The sequence below is a fragment of the Arachis stenosperma genome, chromosome 6 (genome assembly GCF_014773155.1).
Source record: "Arachis stenosperma cultivar V10309 chromosome 6, arast.V10309.gnm1.PFL2, whole genome shotgun sequence".
Classification (NCBI taxonomy): domain Eukaryota; kingdom Viridiplantae; phylum Streptophyta; class Magnoliopsida; order Fabales; family Fabaceae; genus Arachis; species Arachis stenosperma.
In genome coordinates this window covers 7232526-7254879 of record NC_080382.1, presented here as the reverse complement: position 1 = coordinate 7254879, position 22354 = coordinate 7232526, and the positions used below count along the sequence as shown (strand labels likewise).

The following is a 22354-nucleotide window of genomic DNA, read 5'->3' as shown; positions in this document are numbered from 1 at the left end:
TGTATTCAAAATTTTCTACCAAAAGAGTAGAAGAAAGCTTTCGACGTGCAGAAAACATTGTCGTCAATCGGTTCAACAGGCACAATAAGATGTTTGAGGTTCGCGAAATGCAAAATGGTTCCATTTACACTATCAACCTTGTGAAACAATACTGCGATTGTGGCCATTTCTAGGTCAAGCAACTCCCATGTCGCCGCGTTCTTGCATGTTACGCTAATTATATAATGTTAACGACCCGATTTTCACCCAGTTTTTACCCGATATAATTGTGGCCTAAAAGTGTTTAGGTTTCATTGGGTTTAAAGTCGGATTCGAGTCTAATAAATACGCCCGATACATATTTTCGAGTCGGATTTAGGTCACATTAAATTCGGTTTTCACACGAGCCATGCATACCCCTACAATATACCATATCACCATTTATTTATCCATTCATAACTTAATTTTTTATTTTAAAAATATATTAAAATAATAAATTAAAAAAATATTTTTTAAAAATACAAAAAATTTAAATTTTTAATATATTTATTTTTTATTTATTAAATAAAAATATTTAAAATATTTTATTAATACAAGATTATCATGTAAAATACATATTAACTAAATTCTTAAATTAAATATTAATTTTTAATTCTTTTTAATAATAATAGACATTACGTTTTAAATGCCATACCATTGGTCATGGTTTAAATTCCATTTTTATCACCCAATGGTGTCTTGTCCCCACTCCCCTCGTAGTTCCGGTTAATGCTGACGTGGAAGACGTGAAACTACGCAATGCACCGTGCGAGTGGCACAGCGGTGTAGTTTCTTCATATTCTAGTGTCAATTTGTTAGCCCCAGCCCAAAATATCTAATCTTTCAAAATGTCTCGAAGTTTCTTCGCACATATCGTATGATCATATCTACCATCTCCCAAGGACCCAAAAAACCAAATCCAGTAACCCGTAAGATATTTTCCTCTCTCTCTCCCTCTCCATGTTCCTTTTCTCTCTTCCACCACCCAAATTTACGGTTTTATCCTCTCCCATTCATTTATATCCTCGATTTACCCTCTCTCCTCTTTAATTCCCTTATGGAAACTCTCTGTTTGTTTTAGCTCGTACTCTTCCGATTCCAAATTCAGTTCTCGCCGTTTGATTTGAGGAGGCAGGCAGGCAGGGGTTCTATTTTCAGCGGTTTGATGAATCGAGAAGGAGGATCCAACGGCGGATCTTGCTACTACGCCGTCCTCGGGATTCGCAGGGATGCCTCCTTCTCTGATATTCGCACTGCATACCGCAAGCTTGCTATGGTAAAGTAAAACCACACGCCGCTCTTTTCTCTCATTCTTCCTTCAATTCAAACGTTAATTAATAATAACGTTTTCATTTGGTTGGCTGAGAAGAAGTGGCACCCGGATAAGTGGGCCCGGGACCCTTCCACCGCTGGAGAAGCCAAGCGCCGCTTTCAGCAAATCCAGGAAGCTTACTCAGGTGAGACCTGACACATCATGATTCTTGGCTGTTAAATTAAATACTAATTTCGATTAGGGATTGCTTAATTGATGTGGTTTAAATTTCATAGTTCTTTCGGATCAGTCCAAGAGGTCAATGTACGATGCTGGGCTCTACGATCCATTGGAGGAAGAAGATCAAGTCCGTATTGTTTCCTTTCATTTTATTTTTCACACTTGTTAGGCAACACTACGTTGAGGAAAAAAAAAAAAAAAATCTCGTTTCGGTTTCGAAAACGATGAATACTTTTTTCCCCATCAAAGTATTTGCTTTTCTCTTTTTTCTAGCCGTCGTTTTCACAGAAGTAAAATTACGGTTCTAGGCAAGGGCACGGCGCGCATGTTGCTTTAACTCTACCTTTTCCCTCTGTGCATTATTTTGATTGGACTCTCTTAAGTCTTAATTTTTTTTTTAATTTGGGAAACTGGACTCCCTTAATTTTAATTTGGGCACAAAACTTGTCTGGTCTTAAGCAGGAGTTCTGTGATTTCATGCAAGAGATGATCTCAATGATGAACAATGTTAAGGATGAGGTACTGGTTTGTTTTTCACTTTTATAAATAAAATAAGATGGTGGCTTATTCAATTTATTAATTTGTTGGGGCAAATGTGTGATTAGGGGGACAGTTTGGAGGACCTACAGAGGATGTTTGTGGAGATGGTGGGTGGAGATGGCGTGAGCTTTGACTCCAATCAAGATCAGACGGCTGGGAAGCGTGGACGCGGCAGTGGATCAAGGGGCAACCCTGCCAAGCGCACCAACTCCCGATGCTAGGTGGCTGTACTGGATCAATGTTGTAATTTAGTTTATTTTATTGTTTTATTTTGTTTCCCCTCTCATTGGATCATTGAAATGTGAAACAACTTAAAACAGATCAGCTAGTTAGGAAAGGTCAATGGAATGCATTCCTTTTAGACTACTTCTTTTGTTTAATTTTTTAAGTTAAATTCTTCTGGTTCAATGCACCCATATCTCGAATTACCCAACGGGTTCCACCTGGTAACTCTGCAATTTTTGTTATTTTTTTATAATACTTTTCCCTGCATAGGAAGAAAGGGGTTAGAGGGATTCAAGCACGTCCCATCTGACACGTGTATGTCATGCAAAACTGTCGAGTTCTTGTTCTTGCTTGTGTGAGTATGTAAAGGAGATAAGGAAACACCATGAATCATCGTCATATGATGAAGGATTTTGGGTTCTATGATGGTGGGGATGATCAACAGTTAATGGGTCCTGCTATATAAATATTCCCAATTAGGGTGAATGGGGATTTGGTGGCACGGGGCGACATAAGTGGCGATTTAAGTATTGCGTTGCACATATAAAAATGCTCTCGGCGCATGGGACTATGGTACATGTCTTTGTGATATGTTCTGATGAGGCGCTTCTGGGTTCACGTTTATTAAATTAAAATCGAAATTCATGCGTTTGGTAGAAGAAGTTTCTAGTTTCTAGTTTATGGCTGATGCTGATCTTCAAAGATATTTTGGCTGGCTTTTATTCATCTATTTTTAACCGACCTTTTCGATATTTGTATATGGCACCAGCAGGCATGGTATGGGGATAATTAATTAATTAATTATGCAACTAGAATATTACACTTATACCCTTGATCGTTGATCCAACTTTATCCAGGGTAGTTGCCGCAATGTCCTGGATGGAGTATGGACTGCAATTCAAAATAGACTCAAATGTCATTTTCATCCAGGAAAAAAGTTTAATTAGTTTTTATAGTTTTATTAAATTTAAAATTAAGTCTTTATATTTTTTTATTAAAAAACAAATAGGTTTTTGAATTTTTTTTTCAGGTATTTTTGTTTCTAACCATTGAAAAATACTTTTAACTTTAAAAGTTGGACGGATCAGTCCTTTCGTTCAAATGTCTCTGTCAGATCCAATAGAAAAGTTCTGACGTAGTTCCTGTAATGCTTGTCACGCGTATCCGTCGTCTGACAGACTTTCCTCTTACGCGTATGCGTTGCCGTGAATTTTCCACTTTGCGTGCTTTTTTTTCATTTTTTTTAAGTCATTCTTGCCTTCAAAACTTTAAATCACTCAAACAAACATATCAAGACATCGAATGAGAGAAAAGTAAATTAAATTTAGCAATTTAATAATCTAAAAAGTATATTTTCAATCATTAATCACACTTAGGAGAAATTCACAAACCATGCTATTTTAGTGAATAAATGTGAAAAAAGTTGATAAAATCCACCAAATTCGATACAATATAAACCATAAAATTGTGGTTTATCAACTTTTCCATACTTAAATATTAGCATGTCCTCATGCTAAACTCTTGTGGTTCATCAACTAATATGCAAAATGCGTCTACCTACTTAGGTTAAAAATGAACCAATCTCCAAGAACATATATTAACAAGTAGGGCTAAGATAGTATGATGATTTATGAATTCCACTAATTCAAATATCAAAATGAAGTATAAATATACTTGCGAGAAGAAAGCTCATGAAAGCAAGGAACACGGGATTAAGCATCGAACTCTCACCGGAAGTGTTTGCACTCTAATCTCTCTAGTGTTTGAGGGTTGATTCTCTCAATTTTGTACTAATCTTACTTTCTAAGGCTTGTTCTTCTTCTACCAATCAACATATATTCAATGCATGGATACACATATCAAGAGGTCTTTTCAAGGGTTGTAATAGGGTTAGGGCTAAATTTAATTTACTTTTATCTCATTCGATACCTTGATATGTTTGTTTGGGTGATTTAAAATTTTGAAGGCAAGAATGACTTGAAAAAATAGAAAATAAGCATGCAAAGTGGAGAATTCATGAAGAAATGAGGATTTGCATGGCGACGCGTGTACGCGTGACAAGCATTACGGGAGTCACGTCAGACTTTTTCGTTCGGTATGACAAAGGCATTTGGACGGAGGGACTGATCCGTCCAACTTTTAAGTAGGGGTGTTCAAATCTAAACCGATCCAAATTAAACCGCTCATCTAATTCAATCCAATTCGAAAACCGATTAAAACCGTACTAATTTGGATTTGATTGGATTCTAATTTTTGCAAACCGTTGGATCGAGTCGGATTTCTGATCTACTTTTCATAACCGATCCAATCCAGTCCAAATCGCACAATGTGCTATAATATTATTATTTTGCTATGTTATTTACAATTATACTTATAATATGTTCAATTTGTTATATATTTTTATACTATTCATGTATTATTATCAAGGTTGCGAGAACCGGACCGGTCAATGAACCGGTGAGGTTACTGGTTCAATGGTTTAATGGTTCGACCGGGGTTCAACCGAGGTTCAACCGGTTTAATTAAATATTAAATAAAATTATTAAAAAACCTAAAAATAATTTTAAATATATTAATTTAATAAAAAACCGTTAACAAACCGTTAAAAAATCGGCCGGTTCGATCGGTTTACCGGTTAACCGGCCGGTTCGACCGTTTTTTACCGGTTTTTTGCTGGCCGGTTTTTGAGCTTACCCGGACCGGTTAATTGACCGGTTTTCGGTTTTTCCGGTTGAACCGGCCGGTCCGGTCCGGTTTTCAGAACCATGATTATTATTATTATTTAATAAGAGTCCGTTTGGGAAGTAGCAGAAGCTACTTTTTTTTTACTTTTGGATTATAAAAAGTCATAATCTATGTGTTTGGCACTATATTAAAAAAAGCTTTTAACTTTCCGAAAAGTTAATTTGCAGCTTTTTGAAGAAGTAGAAATATATGACTTCTTGCTTCTCGAGAAGGCATTCTACCACTTACTTAAAAAAATTAATTTTAAAATAAAAAAAATCTACTTTTCTTCTTGACTTTATGAAAAATACTGACCCTTCATCACCATTTTCACACAAGGTCTGCTAGAAGCACTGACCTTCCACCATCATTCTCACGCAATGTTCCAAGTCTCACCATTTTTACGTAATGAAACATGTGATGGAAGTATTGATCCTCCACCACATTTTCAGACAATATTACATCTGAATAACTTACTGCATATATTCCTTCTAAATATTTTTTTTTATCATTTTATCACTATTTTTTATTATTAAATTTGTATTCAAGTGTGGTATGAAATTTCAGTTTTAATTTTATTTTTTTCATATGTAATTTTATAGCTTATTATTATTTTCATAGTTAATTATAACAAGTTCTTGACCTCAATAAAGGAAAAGAGAGTTCTAATAGGAGTAAAAATAAAAAATAAAAAACAGCAATAAAATATACATTGACACGCATTTTATATTTATTTTTTATTTTCACCTACCATATCATACACAATATTAGTGATTAGGTTATGTAAAATCAACATTCAATATTGAAAAGTATTTGTTATCATTGTTATTTTAATATTCATTCTCTTTTGTAAAAAAAATTTATCTTTTGAGTTATTTATCCAAACACTATAACTTTAAAATAAGTACTTTTATAACTAAAAATCCAAACACAAAATAACTTATTTATAAGCTGCTATTAATAAAAGTCCTTATGTTTTAAGCTCCTTTTTCAAAAGAACTTATTTAAGTTATTTACCCAAATTGGCCTAAATATTTTATATTCAAAATGTTATTTATTTATTTATTTTAACGAACCTATGATTTTATTTCTATTGTTATGTTATCATTGACTTTTTAAGATATTGTTGAAACTTGTTATTTCATTATTGATTATTTAAAATTTGATGTTGAGACTTGTTATATGTATTTAATTTTTTTAATTTACAAAATCACAAATCCAATCCAATCCAAATTGATTGAAATTGGATCGGATCGGATCGAATTTAAAAAAAATCATCCAATTCAAACCGTACCGCAAGTAAAATTAATGTTCGAATCGGATGGATTTTTGACTCAAAACCGATTCAAACCGCGCGACGAACACCCATACTTTTAAGGACGTCAGGAACTTAAAAGTATTTTTCAATTGTTAGGGACGAAAATATCCGCGAAAAAAAAGTCAAGGACCCATTTATCTTTTACTCTATTTTTTTTTTGAATTTTTATATTATTTAATTTTATAATTAAATTTTTATTAATATAAAAAATATTAAAATTAATAAAATATTTATCGGTAAATTAAAAACATCTATAATTAAAAATCTAATTAAATTTTTTATCATATATTTTTTAACAAATATTTTATTAATTTTAATATTTTTAATCTAAAAAAATTTAATTTTAAAATTTAAAATATTATAGAAATTCAATTAAAAAATAAGATGTAGAAATTTAATTACAAAGTTGATAGTAGTATAATGACTAAAGAATTAAATTTCGGAAAAAAAAAATCCCAATTTGTCATGTTGAGTAAAGGGGTAAAAACGAAATAGAGTTCAACCAAACAGGAAATATGGAGGGACGCTAGGTTATTTGTCTATCCACTCCCTTGCTTGACATTTCCTGACTTAATGTAACCTTAAACCCATTCTCTTTTCTTCTTCTCTTTTTTTTTTTTTTAACATAAAATGACGCCATTTTGAATAAAACTTGGGCAAAATTCGTGAACTCGTGGGTAGACTCGCGAGTTTGAGCTACGAGTTTACGAGTCAACTCACCTATTCTCAATGAGCTCAAACGTTGTAAACCTATTGGGTACTTTTGTTATTTTAAGCTTTTGTTTATGTGCGTTTATTTGTTTTTGTTTATCACAAGGTACTTGAACATGATTAGTAGTACTTTTTCCTTGTTTGGTCATTAACATGATTACTAGTTTAGAACCTAGGAGGGGAGCAATGGGTCTTTATTCACCGAAATAAAAACAAGGAAGCTTTGGTCTGAGCTTGCCTTTGGGGTTTAAAGCTTGTTTTGTCTTTGTGAGAAGCAAGGTGACCCATAATAGTTATGACCACTAAACCGCCTGCATTCTGTTGGGCTTTGAAAAAATATGATTGAATTTTGGTTTTTGGTCAAAGTAGAGGGCCCATAGGCCCAAAATGAAAAAAAGAAACACCATACGGCAACAGGGACCACCTCCTTTAGAAAGCCTATCTGTAACCGCATTATCTTAACGTATGATATGCTTGCATTTCCATATTGTTTGATTCGAATTGCACAAGTTTAATTATAGATTGTCACATTTGTAAAATTATTAATCTTAAGTATGGTGTTATAAATTGGGTTTAGGTTTATAAAGTTGGATGGCATGTGTCATTAGTTGCTTTCTCCTTTGTTATTTTTGCTCGCATTAGCAAAGAAAATATAAATAGGTAAGAGGGGTGTGTCGGTGAGGCGCATTGTGATTGTGATTGAGCATTGGCATACGGCTACGGCATACCCCGTTTATTTAATTATGCTTAAAAGTTGAGCAACAGGGTTCAAGGTTATGCACCACAGTAGTGATTATGCTTTTTAATTGTGTTTCTGAAAGTCGAATGGATAATGAATACCGCCAAGTAAAGCCAAAGAGTAGTGAGTTCTTAAATCCCATTTCTCAAGATTAATTAAAGCCAAAACCTCATCAATAAGATAATTGGCTGCTGCCTGATATCTATCTATCTTCTATTTTTGTAAAATAATAAGAATGGTCCTGAAATTTCCACGGTCCTGTGTAGGGTGAGATTGTGTGGATAGGAGAAGCAGACACGTCAGAGGGCACGTGGTTGCTTCAAAATGCGGAACTGTGAGGGCGTTTCGGTCATTGTAATGGGGAGCCCTAGGGTTTTAGGGGTATATTCACAATCACATAGTCGGTTGTGCTTCTGTTTCTATTCTCATTACTACTCCCTGCTGCAGCAGCGTGCGGGTGTTAGTAGGAGTACTAGTACTCATTTACATTTCCATTTTATTTTTCTCTCTTTCGCCGATTCGGTTATGGTAATGATGGATCTCAACAAGGTCTGTTATGTAATTCAGTAGTGATTTTGAAGTGGCTGATTATTACATTACTGTTATATGCTAATTACGATTTGATGATAACAGGAATGGGTGTGTGAGGAATTGAGTGAGAGCAAGAAGTGTTGTAGTGATTGCAAGACCACCAAGACTCCGCTGTGGAGAGGAGGACCTGCTGGTCCCAAGGTCATACCCTCCAATTTTAATTTTTTTTTTTTCATTGGATGTGTCATGCAAAATATTAATTCTTATTGTTTGTGTTTGTTGATCAGAGTCTTTGCAACGCGTGCGGAATAAGGTACCGGAAGAGAAGGGCTTCAGCGGTGGGAATGCGAAAAGGACAAGAGAGGAAGAGAGAGAGATCACAAAATGGCGGTAGCAGCAGCTCCTCTGATAACGAGTTGAAGGAGTCGTTGAAAGTAAATTTGATGGCGTTGGGTGAGGAGTTTTGGTTGCTAAAGAAGAAACAGAGGAGTATGTGTTTGTTGGGAGAAGAGGAACAAGCCGCTGTGTGTTTAATGGCACTCTCTTGTGGCTATGTTTTTGCTTAATTAAGGAGACTATTTTTCTATTAGCTATAACTCCCCCAACCCTTAATCAACTCTTATACTTTTGGAGCATTCTAATTTGTAGAGTGACGTACCCTGTGTTTATGGAAAGAAGGGTATCTCGCAATGTTTCTAATGCTTGTTATAGTTTAGTTAGGAGGGGGAGCATCCTTCCGCCTAAAGGGTCTGGGTCTTAGTCGTTCATTTTGTTATGGTGATACGTTCCGTTAGTTATTGATGTAAATGTTAGAAGAAAATGGAAATATACGGTAATTATATTAAAGTAGTATCATTCTCCTTTCCTTTCTGTAATATTTCTTTTCTATTGTCCCTTTTATCTTCTATTCTATGCATTAACCAATTAGGCAATTATCGTATACACTTAAACAGCCAATGTGACAGTAGTTACGGAGAATCCCAGCAGAGTAGGAAGCACTTTTTTTTTTGGTAAATTATTAAATTTAGGTTTAATTTTATTTTAGTCTTTAAAATTTAAATTGTCTTATTTAAATATAAAAAAATTTATTTAGTTTAGTGTAGTTATGTCGGAGTTTATGTTAAATAATTAACGAAATTCAGTTAAATAATTAACGAAATTCAGTTTTCAGATATGAAAAATTTATATAAGCAAATTTTTTGGTTGCTTAAGGGAGTTTTTGCAGTAGAGATGATGATCTTGTCTTTGTCGCCGTGAAAAGCGAGTTTTATATTTTGACGATATTCTTCAATCAAGATCAGTGGTTTGCAGTGATACATTCGCAGTTGAGTTGGTGTGTTGAGTTTGTATTTCTTTTTTAAGAAAGAATATTAAGATTTAGTAAAAAAGTGATATTAATTATTAATATTGACTCAGATTATACTAAAGCTAAATAATTTTTATGAATTTAAATAAAATATTTTAAATTTTAAGAATCAAAATAAAATTATGTTTAAATATAAGAAATTAATTTAATATTTTATTATTTTTGTTTTGTTTTGTTTTGTGTCGTGAGAGAGAAGATTTTGTTGGTTTTGCCATACTTAAGGTTAGAGGATTATTAGGTGAATTTATCAGTTTTTTTTTCTTTTTTTTTTTGGTCAAAGGTAAATTTACCAGTCTGGGGATTTGTTTTAGTTTTTTCTTTATAGACAATAACTCTGGGCCTGAAGCTCTTAACTTTGTGATCTGGGCCTTCAGAAGACTTAGAATCAAGTTTCTCAGTAGCATCGATATGTGCTTGGAAGTCATTGACAAAACAAAGGGTCTATTCTTTGGGCATATTTAATATTTGTTTACTTTGTGAAATAGAAGATCTAGTTGGGCCTAATTTTTGGACTAAGCATGACAGTGATTGGTTTAGCTCCTCTGACTGGTTTGATGGGCTGAGCGCTGCCTAGCCCAAATCTCCGCCGAACAAATGAAAACGAAAATCAACCACACCAAAAGAAAGGAAGAGTAACCCGTTATGTTGAATTGTTGACCCTATAATATCTACATTCGTCAAACTAACCTGGGCATTGGGTACTAAACCCAAAAGAAAATCTAATAATCTATCATTGGTAAATAACTAAATATGCCCTCTTCTTTTAATTACTAGGCTAATTTTTTTTATATAATTATATGTGTACGAATTTTGCAGGTTGAGAGTCAACAAGCATTTTACGTGTTGGACACATGAATTATGATAATATTTTAGCCAACACGTAAGATAATTTTTTTGTACATCTATAATATTGTAATACATTTTAAATATCAATATTCAATCAAAATATTATCTTCATTTTTATATTAAAAATAATTTGTGCAATTATTAATCAATGAAAATATGTTTACAAAAGAGAAAAAAAAATTAACTTGTACAACCATCTCAAGAAAGGTATAGTTGCACATGATGTTTGCCCAGTATATCTCACTTGACCAAAGCAATACTAAAGTATACGCAACTTTCATCCTAAAATAATGGCCAAATCGCAGCACATGGCAGTCACATGATATTTTCATCGTAATATCGTATCCTCTTCCTGGATTTACCATTGTTATAGAAAGTATATTGTAGACAAGAATAAAAATTTCTCTTCGATTAAAGAGGATTGGTCACGTATGATCACGGTGAAAATAATGATAATAAATAAATAATCCTAACATATGGCATGTGACCCATCACGTGACGAGAGGACATAATTAACTAAGGAAACAAGGTTAACAGTGGCCATAAGAAAGTTTTGAGAAAGAGTTGAGAGTTTGCAGTGAGAGAAAGAGAAGAAGGAAATGGTTTGAGTGAAGGGAAAGACAAAACAGGGGCGATCCGTAACTTACGTTCTCGTTATAGTTAAACATCGCACGCTGTTCCCAACTTCTCTCTCTCTCTCTCTCTCTCTCTCTCTCTCTCTCTCTATAACTTCCTATTCCCTGTAAATGCTTTTTCCTTCACACTTCCAATCACACCTTCTCTCGTCTTCAGGTAATTCGTATTCTTTAACTGCCTTCCTCTCTTTTAGTTTCAACTATGTCAATTGTGATTCAAGGACTCAATGGTAGCATTTTCATACTCTCCCGACATCTTTTTCCCTTTTAATTCGCTTTTATTCAAATTGCCTATAAGGTGTTTGATTATTGTTCTCACATATCTGGAGGGAAACAAGTAACCGTTTTGATTGAACAGTTCGCATCTTGTTCATCCAAGTGTTTCGGATAATGAATCGTGCCAGTTGTCTTCTCCTCTTTTATTGTTTGATGGGTACATTATGGGATTTTAGCAGAAAAAAGAAAAGAAGCAATGTTTGTTTGTTATGTGCAAATTTATGATTGTAGGAGGCTGAAGGATGTGATAAACTTCTACTGCTATGCCTTATTGAATGGTATTGGTTTTAATTGATCATCAGTGAGATGTGGTAAACAAATAACCACTTACCTGCTGAAATTCTCCCCATGAAACCACTTACCGCTTTTTGAGGTTACTTATTTTGTTCTCAACAAGAATTATCTTTTCTCTATCATTAGGCAGGATTTGATTGCTGGCCCTGTTTGGCAATTAAGCATTTTGTTCACAAGAAGGTTGTTAGGACAATTGATTTTCTGCATATATTTTTGTGACTTCCTGTTATGCTGGATGTAGTAGTGTTCAATATAGGATCAGTCCTATATGATGATTTCTGATTTTAAAGTCTCTTAGAATTATATTTGTACTGTTTGTCTCAATTTCAGGTTGTAGCTGCAGGCTGAAGAATTCCCAGTCTAGTATTTTTCTCAGTTTTCATTATTGAAGTCAGATGAGGGCAGGATCCATGATTTTTTCGTTAGTGCAAGTACCTAGGTGTAGAATACATCGCTTAGCAAATTATTGGGGTGAAACCTTTCATAGTTTGAGTAAGACTTGTGGAAACAATTCTAGTGTTAGGCTGCTTAGTTCTAGAATTTATGGGCTTCAAGGAGGGCAGAAAAGGAAGTGGACTCGAAGACCTATAACCACAAATACAGAAGGCACTGGGAGCACCAAATCAAGAAGTACCAAGCATGAAATTTTGAGTGAACCTATTTTAAAAACTTTTACAGAAAATGTAAATAAAGAACAGGTAGTTGAATTCGACAATGTTCAATACTGTAACTTACAACAAGAGATTGCCCAGAATAAAGACTTGTCTAGCTTAGTCACAGTCATTACTTTTGATATTGAAACCACTGGATTCAGCAGAGAAAATGACCGGATCATTGAGATTGCACTTCGAGACCTTCAGGGTGGTGAGAACAGCACATTCCAAACTCTTGTAAATCCTGAACGCTGTGTTCCTAATTCACACATTCATCACATTACTACTCATATGGTGAACAGACCTGAGGTTCCAAGGTAACTTAAATGTCTATATCTCTTGCATTTTCAGTTCCTTGGATTATGTTTATGTTTGCAACAACAAATTTTGCCACTATCTCTATAAGTCTTGTGGAATTTATTTGAATGTATCAATGTTTAGATTTTGAGCCAGTTCGTTCATCGAGATGGTGATTGAGTTAACTGAAACTATTGCTAAAATTTTTCAAGGGAGTCGCTGAGTATTTTTCCTGTGGCCTTCTGAATTTTCTGTAGGATGGAAGAACTGATTCCCATCTTATTGCAATTTGTTCGAAGCCGTCAGAAACCTAGGGGATATGTGTTATGGGTTGCTCATAATGGTCGCGCTTTCGACTTTCCTTTCATCATGAACGAATTTAGGCGACATTCTACAGAGATTCCTCCTAATTGGCTGTTTGTAGACACCCTTCTTTTAGCACGAGAACTCATGAAGGCCAGAGGTCCCTTTCTCTCTATTTGCTTCAACAACTACACAATTATTTTTTTTTAATGTTTATGTATGAAAGCATTAACATGAGTGTTAACAGGAACAAAATCAACCTCAATATCCCTTGGTACATTGTGTGAGCACTACAGAATCAATGTTGATGGCCAAGCTCATAGGGCTATGGTAGATGCTAACACATTGGCTCTGGTACTTCGTAGGTTAACCGGTGATCTGAAGTTGACCCTCTCTGACCTTGTTAAAAGATCATTCACAGCATTCGATATTATCAACTCCAAGAAGAAAAAGAATTCAGATTAGTTACACAGTACTTTGCAGTTGTTGTAACGCAAAAAAATTATTTGTACCCAAAAATGGGGCTGGAATTTGTATTTTAAGGTGAAAAGAAACATTGTAATTGTTATCTTATTATTCTCAATATAATATTTGATAATTATATACCAAAGTCTGAATTTTCTCTTTGTTGGATAAGTATTGATTTCGTTTAAGTGGGAATCTTCGGGGTAAAAAAATGGTAGTATGTTTGGATAGAGAGGAAAATAGAGGAGAGAGTATGATAGTTTTATAACAAGAGTAATACCTCATATTTCAAAAAAAAAATTAGTTTGACACTTTAATCCTCAATAAAATTTAATTATTAAATTCATTTTTAATATTATATTTTATTAGAAAATTAATTTTTATATAAAAATTTAGATAAAATTAGTCTATATAGTTTATTTTAAAAAAATATAACAGTGCTTAAAAAATTTTAAAATTCAGAAATTATTTTATCTAAACGAACACTTTTTTTTTTTGGTGACTATCTAAACTAACAATTTAATATGGAAATTAATTTATCTAAAAGATAAAAATTTTGAGAATAATTTAGTGAGTAAAATTTGTTCAGAACTAAAATATCTCACTAAAAATTTCTTTAGACTTATTTGGGATATCATTTATAAAACAGTAGAGCCATTCAACAGGGAACCAAATGCCACGGACTACAGATGAAATAATCTGTGCCTACTAAAATAGTGAAAGTTGGAATGGATCTTTTCTTATAAAAACTTTTCAAGACTTTTATCATGTATTGAGTTTTACTATAATACCTTTTTAATTTAAAAAAATTACTATTGATCAAGAAGATGGAGCCAATTATAAGACTAAAATGATCTAATTAAGAGTGAAAATGAATACATAATAGATTATATAAAAATTTTCATATAACAGGAAAAGAGCATGTCATTGACTAATATCAAAAGAGAAATCAACCATAAGAAAATTAAGGAAGAAAGAAAATGAGAATTCAATCTCACGTTTAATTTGTGTCCTAAAAGAGCCGAACAATGATGTTAATATAGGCTAAGATTAGAGATCACTCTCTTATATCAGAATGTATAAATTAATGTAAGAAAAACTGCCTCAGCAAAGCCACATCATGAAATATTGAAATTTCTTTAATTTAAGAAGATTAGGCACATATTAAAAACAAACAACTTCAGTTTGCTCTCGTTGAGAGTCGAACTCAAGACCTCCCGCTTACTAAACGGGTGCTCTAACCAACTGAGCTACAAGAGCTGCTGTTTATAATGCTGACAAAGTATTAAATTATTTTCATTATAATAAAAAATACTCGATCCAACTAAAAATAAAGAAAATAAGTGCGATGCCATTACATTGCTTGAAATGTTTGTTACAAACTACAAACACAAAAAAACCCCACCCACTTTAACTACCAGGACAGGATGTCCACGGAATACTAAAATATCAACCGATACAATAGTGTTCAATCAAAGGTAGTCAATCATTCAACTGCTCTATGAGCTTTCTAGCTTTATGTAACCTTTCCAGTTGCACCATACAAACATCCAAGGCAAGTTCTCCCCACCGGAAAATGAAAGTAATTAAACATAAAAGTTAAAGCAATATATATATATATATATCTACTGAGTTCCTAAGCTAGGTGTTTAGTTGTCATCCTGACCTCAATTGTGTGGTTGCTTTTGGCCACATTTAACTGAATTTCGTGAATAATTGATGAGCCATATTCGATCCTTACTTCATCAACAGCTTTCTACGGTGGAATCTTGCAAATTTTGTTTTCAGATGTGCGAAATAAAATAAGATAGATACGAAGTCACTTAGCCAAAGCTAGTTGAAGTCATATTCATTAAAGTTTTTTGCTCGAATATAAAAGGGATAAGTATTGACACGGGAGCAAATAGAGTTAGTAGGTTAATTATATTAGTTAATTGAATATAAGTCCTGTTACGGTGGGTAACTGGAGATTGATGGGTTGGATGGCGTTGGTTGCCCCAAACGTATGAAGGAGGAGGCTTTCAAGTGGGTCTGCAACTCGGGGGCCTCCATCCGACTTGTGCTCGTGAAGGAATGGGGGTGGTACCTGTAAAGATACTCCGATGCCTAAGTCAGCAAGGGTGTTAGCAGATTTAGAATGTATTGGGACTTAGAGATACCTGAGGGGTGTCAGCGTATTTATAGTGGTGAACCAATAACCACCGTTGGAGTAGTGCCACCTTTTTAGGGTGTTAACCGTCCCTTTATCTTAGGGAGGTTAAGATATGGCTCAGTGAAGTAGTTAGAGAGATTATTGGGGCAGTTACTCATTTGAATGAGTGTTTATCTGCCAGCTGACCCTCGTACCCGACTTCTTTAGAGCGAGTCGTGGTGAGTACCGACTTCATAAGTCGAAAATTGGTACTGGGTGAGGCCCAACCCTTTGGATTAGACCTTTTGCTTGATCCTGGGCCTTTATTATTGGGCCAGGGTATTAACAGTGCCCCTACTCGAGCCCAATTTTCTTTTCAAGATTTGGGTTCGAGTATTCTACTTGGGGTCGTAGTCGACTTGTAGGAGGACCGACGTGATGGTCTGAAACCGACGTGACTTTTCGTAGCCTTTTGGCTCTGACAGTTACGTCTAATCAAGCGTCGTGTCCGTTAAGGATGTGCGTAGGGATTGATGGCCTTGGTAACGGTGCATTCTCATTAATGACTGCCCCGCTTTTACCATTATGCCCCTAACGTGCTTATAAATACTTTCTCTCTCTTTCATTGTTTCGTTTCTTCGATTTTTCAAATTTTCGCTTTCATCCGTTCGTGAAGCATTTTCATATCGGTTTGTGGGACTTCTTTCGCTGAAGGCTTTCATCTTCTCCTACCTTTTTCCAGCAAAGGTTGGTTCTTTTTTCTCTCCCTTTGTTAATCGCTTTTACTTGCATGCTTTTTATTTTCTTTGGAGAGGGAGAAGTGACGTTGTAGGCTTCTGTTAAGTTTCGTATCCCCTTAGCGACTCTCGTTTTTGATTCTTTTTCTTTTTCCTTTGTAGGTTTTCATCGTATTTTAGAAAAAATGTCTTCTGTAGAAGTTCTTGCTCAATGGGTTGATGTTACGGTCCTGGGGGAGGAACCCTTGGTTGATGCCGAGTTCATCACCCATCTTCGCACTCATCACCGCATTTGTACTTTTGAGGAGGATGAGCCCAAGTATGAGTTGGTGGCCCCGGGTCTGGAAGACCGGGTTTGTTTTGGGAGGGGTTCCGAGGAGGTCCCTCATTTTTTCTATATGTATGAGAGCATGATTACCCGTTTGGGTATTTTTCTTCCGTTTTCTGAATTTGAAATGACTGTTTTACGCCACTGTCGAGTTGCCCCTACCCAACTTCACCCCAATTCTTGGGGTTTTCTGAAAATTTACCAATTTATTAGTCACGCTTTGGACTTTCCGACCTCTTTGAGGATTTTCTTCTATCTTTTCCACATGACTAAGCCCTTCAGTGGGCTAAATAACAAGCAGCAATGGGTGTCTTTCCGAGCCATACAAGGTCGGAGAATTTTCACTCTTTTTGACGAATCCTTCCACGACTTCAAAAATTATTTTTTCAAAGTTCAAGCTGTAGAGGGTCACCACCCCTTTTTCTTGGATGAGAATTCCTCCCCTCATTTTTCCCTGTATTGGTTGGAGGCCTCCCCCTGTGAGAAATACGGTCTGGACGACCTGGACGAGGTGGAGGCGGCCATTGTGGGGTTTCTCCGAGAAGTGTGGGGGAGGGCCCCATACTTGGATACTAGAAAATTTCTCCAGGGATCGCCGACTTTTGTTCGGTCGCAACTAGGTAGCTTATATATATGTATATATATTTCTTATTTCCGACTTGTATCTGCCGACTTGAGGTTTGACGACTTGTTGTTTCTGCTAATTGTTTCTTTTGCAGATATGGCGAGGAAGAATGCTCAGGAGTCTTACCAAAGAGTCCAGGAGGCTAAGGCAAGGTCCCGGGCCAAGACTGGTGGCACCAGGGCGATCATCTCTCCTCCTCCTCCTCCTCCCCAGAACACGGGGACTCCTTCCCAGCCCATTGTGATTTCTTCTTCAGCTTTGTCTCGGCCACTCCCCTCTGCCCGACTTCATCCTGAGCCGGAGAAGAAGAAGCGCAAGATTTTAGAGTCTGGCTCTTCTTTTGATGGTGGGGTTAAGGCGGATGCTCTTGCATTCGTCCGAAAGAACATCTATCCTCATATAAGTATGGATGATGTCTCTGTTCGGAACCACCTTACCACTCTGGCTGAGGAGAGCTTCAGGGCGGCGGGTGTTTGTGGCAAACTCTTGGATATTTTTGAGAAGACTCCTCTCAACTCTTTGGGGTTAACCTCGAAGGTTGAGGAGCTGGAAGGAAGGCTTCTTACTTATCAAGAGCATGAGAGGGAGTTGAAGGAGGAGGTCACTAAGCTGAGGGAGGAGAGAGATAGTCTTTGGGAGAAGGAGAGTAAGTTGCAGGCCCAATGCAACATGGAGGCGGGTTTGAGGAAAGCAGCACAGGAGAGTTACCAGAGTTTATTTCAAGATCTTGTGTGTGTGAGGAAGGATTTGCTGAATTCTCGGAATGCATATGCTGAATTGGAGGACTCTATTGCTGATGGCGCCGAGGAGGCTTGGAGGATTTTCAAGGAGCAGGTCGGAGTCATTGCTCCTGACTTGGACCTTTCTTCTTTAAATCCAGACAAAGTCGTCATTGATGGTGCCATTGTGGATCCTCCTGCCCCCGTAATCGTTTCCGAGTCAGAATTGAAGACTTTGGGGCAGAGGATTATTGAGTCCCCTCCTCGTCCTAAGGACGCTCCAAGCTCTTCTATCGTTCCTCCGACTTCCTCTTCATCTCCTATGGATGCCTCTCTTCCCGGTCCTGGTGGCGCTCTTCCTGACTCTGGTGGTGGTGATCCGTCTACTCCTCTGCAGAAATAACTTTATATGGCTATATGGGGGCTCGGCCTGTGGGTCCCCCTTTTTTTAACTCTTTATATCTGTTTGTTGGTGGTGACGTTTGTTGAACAATTTCTTTTGGCCTTTTAAGGCCGTAAACAAAATATTTAAAAATACCCTTTCTTAATAAGGGTTTAAATTAACAAAATAAATACCCTTTTTTGGATAAGGGTTTAAGTTACCTTATGCGTGCATGCTTTTCTGGTTTCGGAAGTTTCCTTAATCTTTTTTCTGAAAACTCTTGGCTTGTCTGTCTTTTTAAACCTTTTTGTTTTCAAGGATTTTTAGGACAACTTTTAAGCTTTTCTTGGGATTTTCGATCTCTTTTGTTATTCCTAGTACTCAATTTTGACTTATTGAGTTTTCATGACTTAGGCTACTTTCGTGATTCATTTTCGTTTTACTCGGTTTTTTCATTTCGACTTATGAGTCGGAATGTTTCCGAGTTCCTCATGATCAACTTCTATAACCTTTTTACACCGACTTGTACCTCGTCATTTTATCCTGACGACCATCTAGGTCGGTTCATGGGATTTTCACGTTTTGTCGAGCTTAAGTCGGTGCGTTTCGTCGAAAGAAAGAGAAAACAACAAAAAAAGGAATTTAAGAGATATTTGTAAGATGAAAAAGATCTTTATTAATTGGGGAGATACTTTTATTGCTACTAAAGGTTTTTGACAGTCTGTTTCCCTTAGCCCCTACTATGATGCCTCGTTAAAAACCCTTCTCCAGAAAAAACCCTTTGATTTTGGGGAAAAATCATGAAGTTGGGAAAAGAGTATATCACGGAGTAGAGTTCGCTTTTAATTATAGTACCTTTTTATATTACAAGCATGCCACGACCTTGGTAACTCGGTGCCGTTCAGGTCGGTCACTTTATAATAACCTTTTCCTAAGACCTCATTGACTTTGTATGGTCCCTTCCAATTAGCAGCGAGTTTTCCTTCCCCTGACTTGTTGACTCCAATGTCGTTTCTGATCAAGACCAAGTCATTCGGGGCAAATGTTCTTCGAATGACTTTTTTGTTGTACCTTGTAGTCATCCTTTGCTTCAACGCAGCTTCTCTTATCTGGGCTTCTTCTCGGACTTCGGGGAGCAAGTTGAGCTCCTCTTTGTGCCCCTGTATGTTCCCGATCTCGCCATGGAGAATTACCCTTGGGTTTTGTTCATTGATTTCTATTGGTATCATTGCTTCTACGCCATAGACTAGTCGAAAGGGCGTTTCTCCAGTGGCGGATTGGGGCGTTGTCCTGTAAGCCCATAGCACTTGTGGGAGCTCTTCAGCCCAGGCTCCTTTTGCCTCTTGTAATCTTTTCTTTAGCCCTGCCAATATGACTTTGTTGGCTGCCTCGGCTTGCCCATTGGCTTGCGGGTGCTCCACCGAGGTGAACTGGTGTTTTATTTTCATACTGGCTACTAGGCTTCTGAAGGTAGAATCGGTGAATTGGGTTCCATTGTCTGTAGTAATGGAATAAGGTATCCCATATCTTGTGATGATATTTTTGGAGAGGAACCTCCGACTTCTTTGAGCGGTGATGGTGGCCAATGGTTCTGATTCTATCCACTTTGTGAAGTAATCTATTCCCACGATCAGGTATTTGTCTTGTCCTGGCGCTTGGGGAAAAGGACCTAACAAATCCATTCCCCATTTTGCAAAGGGCCATGGAAAAGTGATACTGATGAGCTCCTCTGGGGGAGCCACGTGGAAATTTGCATGCATCTGACATGGTTGGCACTTTTTCACAAATTCTGTGGCATCTTTCTGCAAGGTCGGCCAGTAGAATCCAGCTCGGATTACTTTCCTGGCTAGTGACCTTGATCCGAGATGATTTCCGCAGATTCCACTATGGATTTCCTCTAACACCTTGGTGGTTCTTGAGGTCGGTACGCACTTTAACAATGGTGTTGATATCCCCCTTCTGTAGAGAATATTTCTCACCAAAGTGTAATGTTGTGCTTCCCTCCGGATTTTCCTGGCCTCTTTTTCCTCTTTTGGAAGGATGTCAAATTTTATGTATTCGACCAAGGGGTTCATCCATCCGAGGTTTAAACCGATTACCTCAAGAACTTCTTGTTTGTCTTCTATTTTTACCACTGAGGGTTCCTGGAGGGTTTCTTGGATCAGGCTTCTGTTGTTCCCTCCTGGCTTGGTACTTGCCAACTTGGATAGGGCGTCCGCTCTGCTGTTTAGATCCCGAGTTATGTGTTTAATCTCGGTTTCTGCAAAGCGCCCGAGGTGCTCCAGAGTTTTCTCCAAGTACCTCTTCATATTTGGGTCCTTTGTCTGATACTCTCCGCTTATTTGGGAGGTCACCACTTGTGAGTCACTGTATATCATCACCTTTGTAGCACCGACTTCTTCTGCCAGCTTCAATCCCACAATCAAGGCTTCATACTCTGCCTGATTATTGGAAGCTGAGAATTCAAATTTTAGGGAAACCTCTATCTGGGTTCCTCTTTCATCTACCAATATTATGCCTGCACCGCTTCCTGTTTTGTTGGAGGATCCATCTACATAGAGTTCTCATGTAGTTGGTTTTTTCTCCTGATCCCCTGCGTATTCTGCAACGAAGTCGGCGAGGCATTGGGCTTTAATCGCCGTCCGAGTTTCATATCTTAAGTCGAACTCGGAGAGCTCTATTGCCCATTGAACCATTCTCCCCGCAACATCCGTCTTTTGGAGGATTTGCTTCATGGGTTGGTTCGTACGCACTCTTATTGTGTGAGCTTGAAAGTAAGGTCGTAGCCTTCGTGAGGCTACTACTAAGGAGTAGGCAAACTTCTCTAGTTTGTGGTACCTTAGCTCAGGGCCTTGTAGAACTTTACTGATGAAATATACTGGATGTTGTCCGACCTCGTCTTCTCTTATCAGGGCTGATGAGATAGCCTTGTCTGCTACAGATAAGTATAGGACGTGGTCTTTTCCGGCTATGGGTCGGGTCAGAATAGGAGGTTGGCTTAAGAATTTTTTGAACTCCTGGAATGCCTCCTCGCATTCAGGGGTCCATTCAAACTGACATCCCTTTCTCAATAAGGAGAACAGTGGAAGGGATTTTAGTGCTAATCCTGCCAAAAATCTGGAGAGGGCTGCAAGTCGGCCATTCAGCTGCTGGACCTCTCTCAAACAAGTCGGGCTTTTCATTTCCAGGATAGCTCTACACTTATCGGGTTTGGCTTCGATCCCTCTTTGTGTTAGCATAAACCCTAGAAATTTCCCTGCTTCCACCGCGAAGGCGCACTTTGCGGGATTTAGTCTCATCCCGTGCAGCCTTATGGTGTCAAAGACTTGTGAAAGGTCTGACAAGAGGTCGACTTCCTTCTTGGTCTTTACCAACATGTCGTCGACGTATACTTCAATTAGGCTCCCAAGGTGAGAGGCGAACACCTTATTCATCAACCTTTGATATGTGGCCCCTGCATTTTTCAATCTAAATGGCATGACCGCATAGCAGAAATTAGCTCTGGGTGTGATGAATGATGTTTTCTCCTGGTCTGGCTCATACATTGGGATTTGGTTATATCCCGAGTAGGCGTCCATGAATGATAAGTATTGATACCCCGAGTTGGAGTCCACTAGGGTATCAATACTTGGCAGTGGATAAGGGTCCTTGGGACATGCCTTATTCAAGTCGGTATAGTCGACACACATTCTCCATTTGCCATTTTGTTTTTTGACTAGCACTACATTGGCTAGCCATGTTGGGTACTTGACTTCTCTGATGAAGCCAGCTTCCAGGAGCGCCTGTACTTGCTCTTCTACTATTAGGGCTCGTTCTGGGCCGAGCTTGCGTCTTCTTTGTTGTATAGGTCGGGATCCCGAATAAATCGAGAGTTTGTGGGACATGAGCTCGGGGTCTATCCCAGGCATGTCGGAGGCCTTCCAGGCGAAGAGATCGGAGTTATCTCTTAGGAGCTTAGTCAACCCTTGTTTTAGGGTTTCCCCTAGGTTGGCTCCTATA

The 22354-nt window shown here is 37.3% G+C and overlaps 3 protein-coding genes and 1 non-coding gene across 4 annotated transcripts; 3 read left to right on the top strand and 1 right to left on the bottom strand.

Annotated features, from left to right (window-relative positions):
* Positions 1-899: 899 nt before the first annotated feature.
* On the top strand, positions 900-2462 carry LOC130936203 (uncharacterized). The gene is made up of 5 exons (XM_057866240.1): positions 900-1294; positions 1388-1475; positions 1567-1637; positions 1973-2029; positions 2116-2462. Exons 1-5 carry the CDS (start codon positions 1184-1186, stop codon positions 2269-2271), a joined length of 483 nt encoding a protein of 160 aa, XP_057722223.1. The 5' UTR covers positions 900-1183; the 3' UTR covers positions 2272-2462.
* Positions 2463-8140: 5678 nt separating this feature from the next.
* LOC130936406 (GATA transcription factor 16) lies at positions 8141-9139 on the top strand. Its single transcript, XM_057866470.1, has 3 exons — positions 8141-8316; positions 8401-8499; positions 8586-9139. Exons 1-3 carry the CDS (start codon positions 8293-8295, stop codon positions 8862-8864), a joined length of 402 nt encoding a protein of 133 aa, XP_057722453.1. The 5' UTR covers positions 8141-8292; the 3' UTR covers positions 8865-9139.
* A 1850-nt stretch (positions 9140-10989) lies between these two features.
* On the top strand, positions 10990-13548 carry LOC130933240 (exonuclease DPD1, chloroplastic/mitochondrial). Its single transcript, XM_057862795.1, has 4 exons — positions 10990-11302; positions 12046-12685; positions 12923-13128; positions 13216-13548. The coding sequence occupies exons 2-4, from the start codon at positions 12111-12113 to the stop codon at positions 13431-13433; spliced, it is 999 nt and encodes a 332-aa protein (XP_057718778.1). The 5' UTR covers positions 10990-11302; positions 12046-12110; the 3' UTR covers positions 13434-13548.
* Positions 13549-14619: 1071 nt separating this feature from the next.
* TRNAT-AGU (transfer RNA threonine (anticodon AGU)) lies at positions 14620-14693 on the bottom strand. The gene has a single exon. It is a non-coding gene; the product is annotated as a tRNA-Thr (tRNA).
* Positions 14694-22354: the final 7661 nt, after the last annotated feature.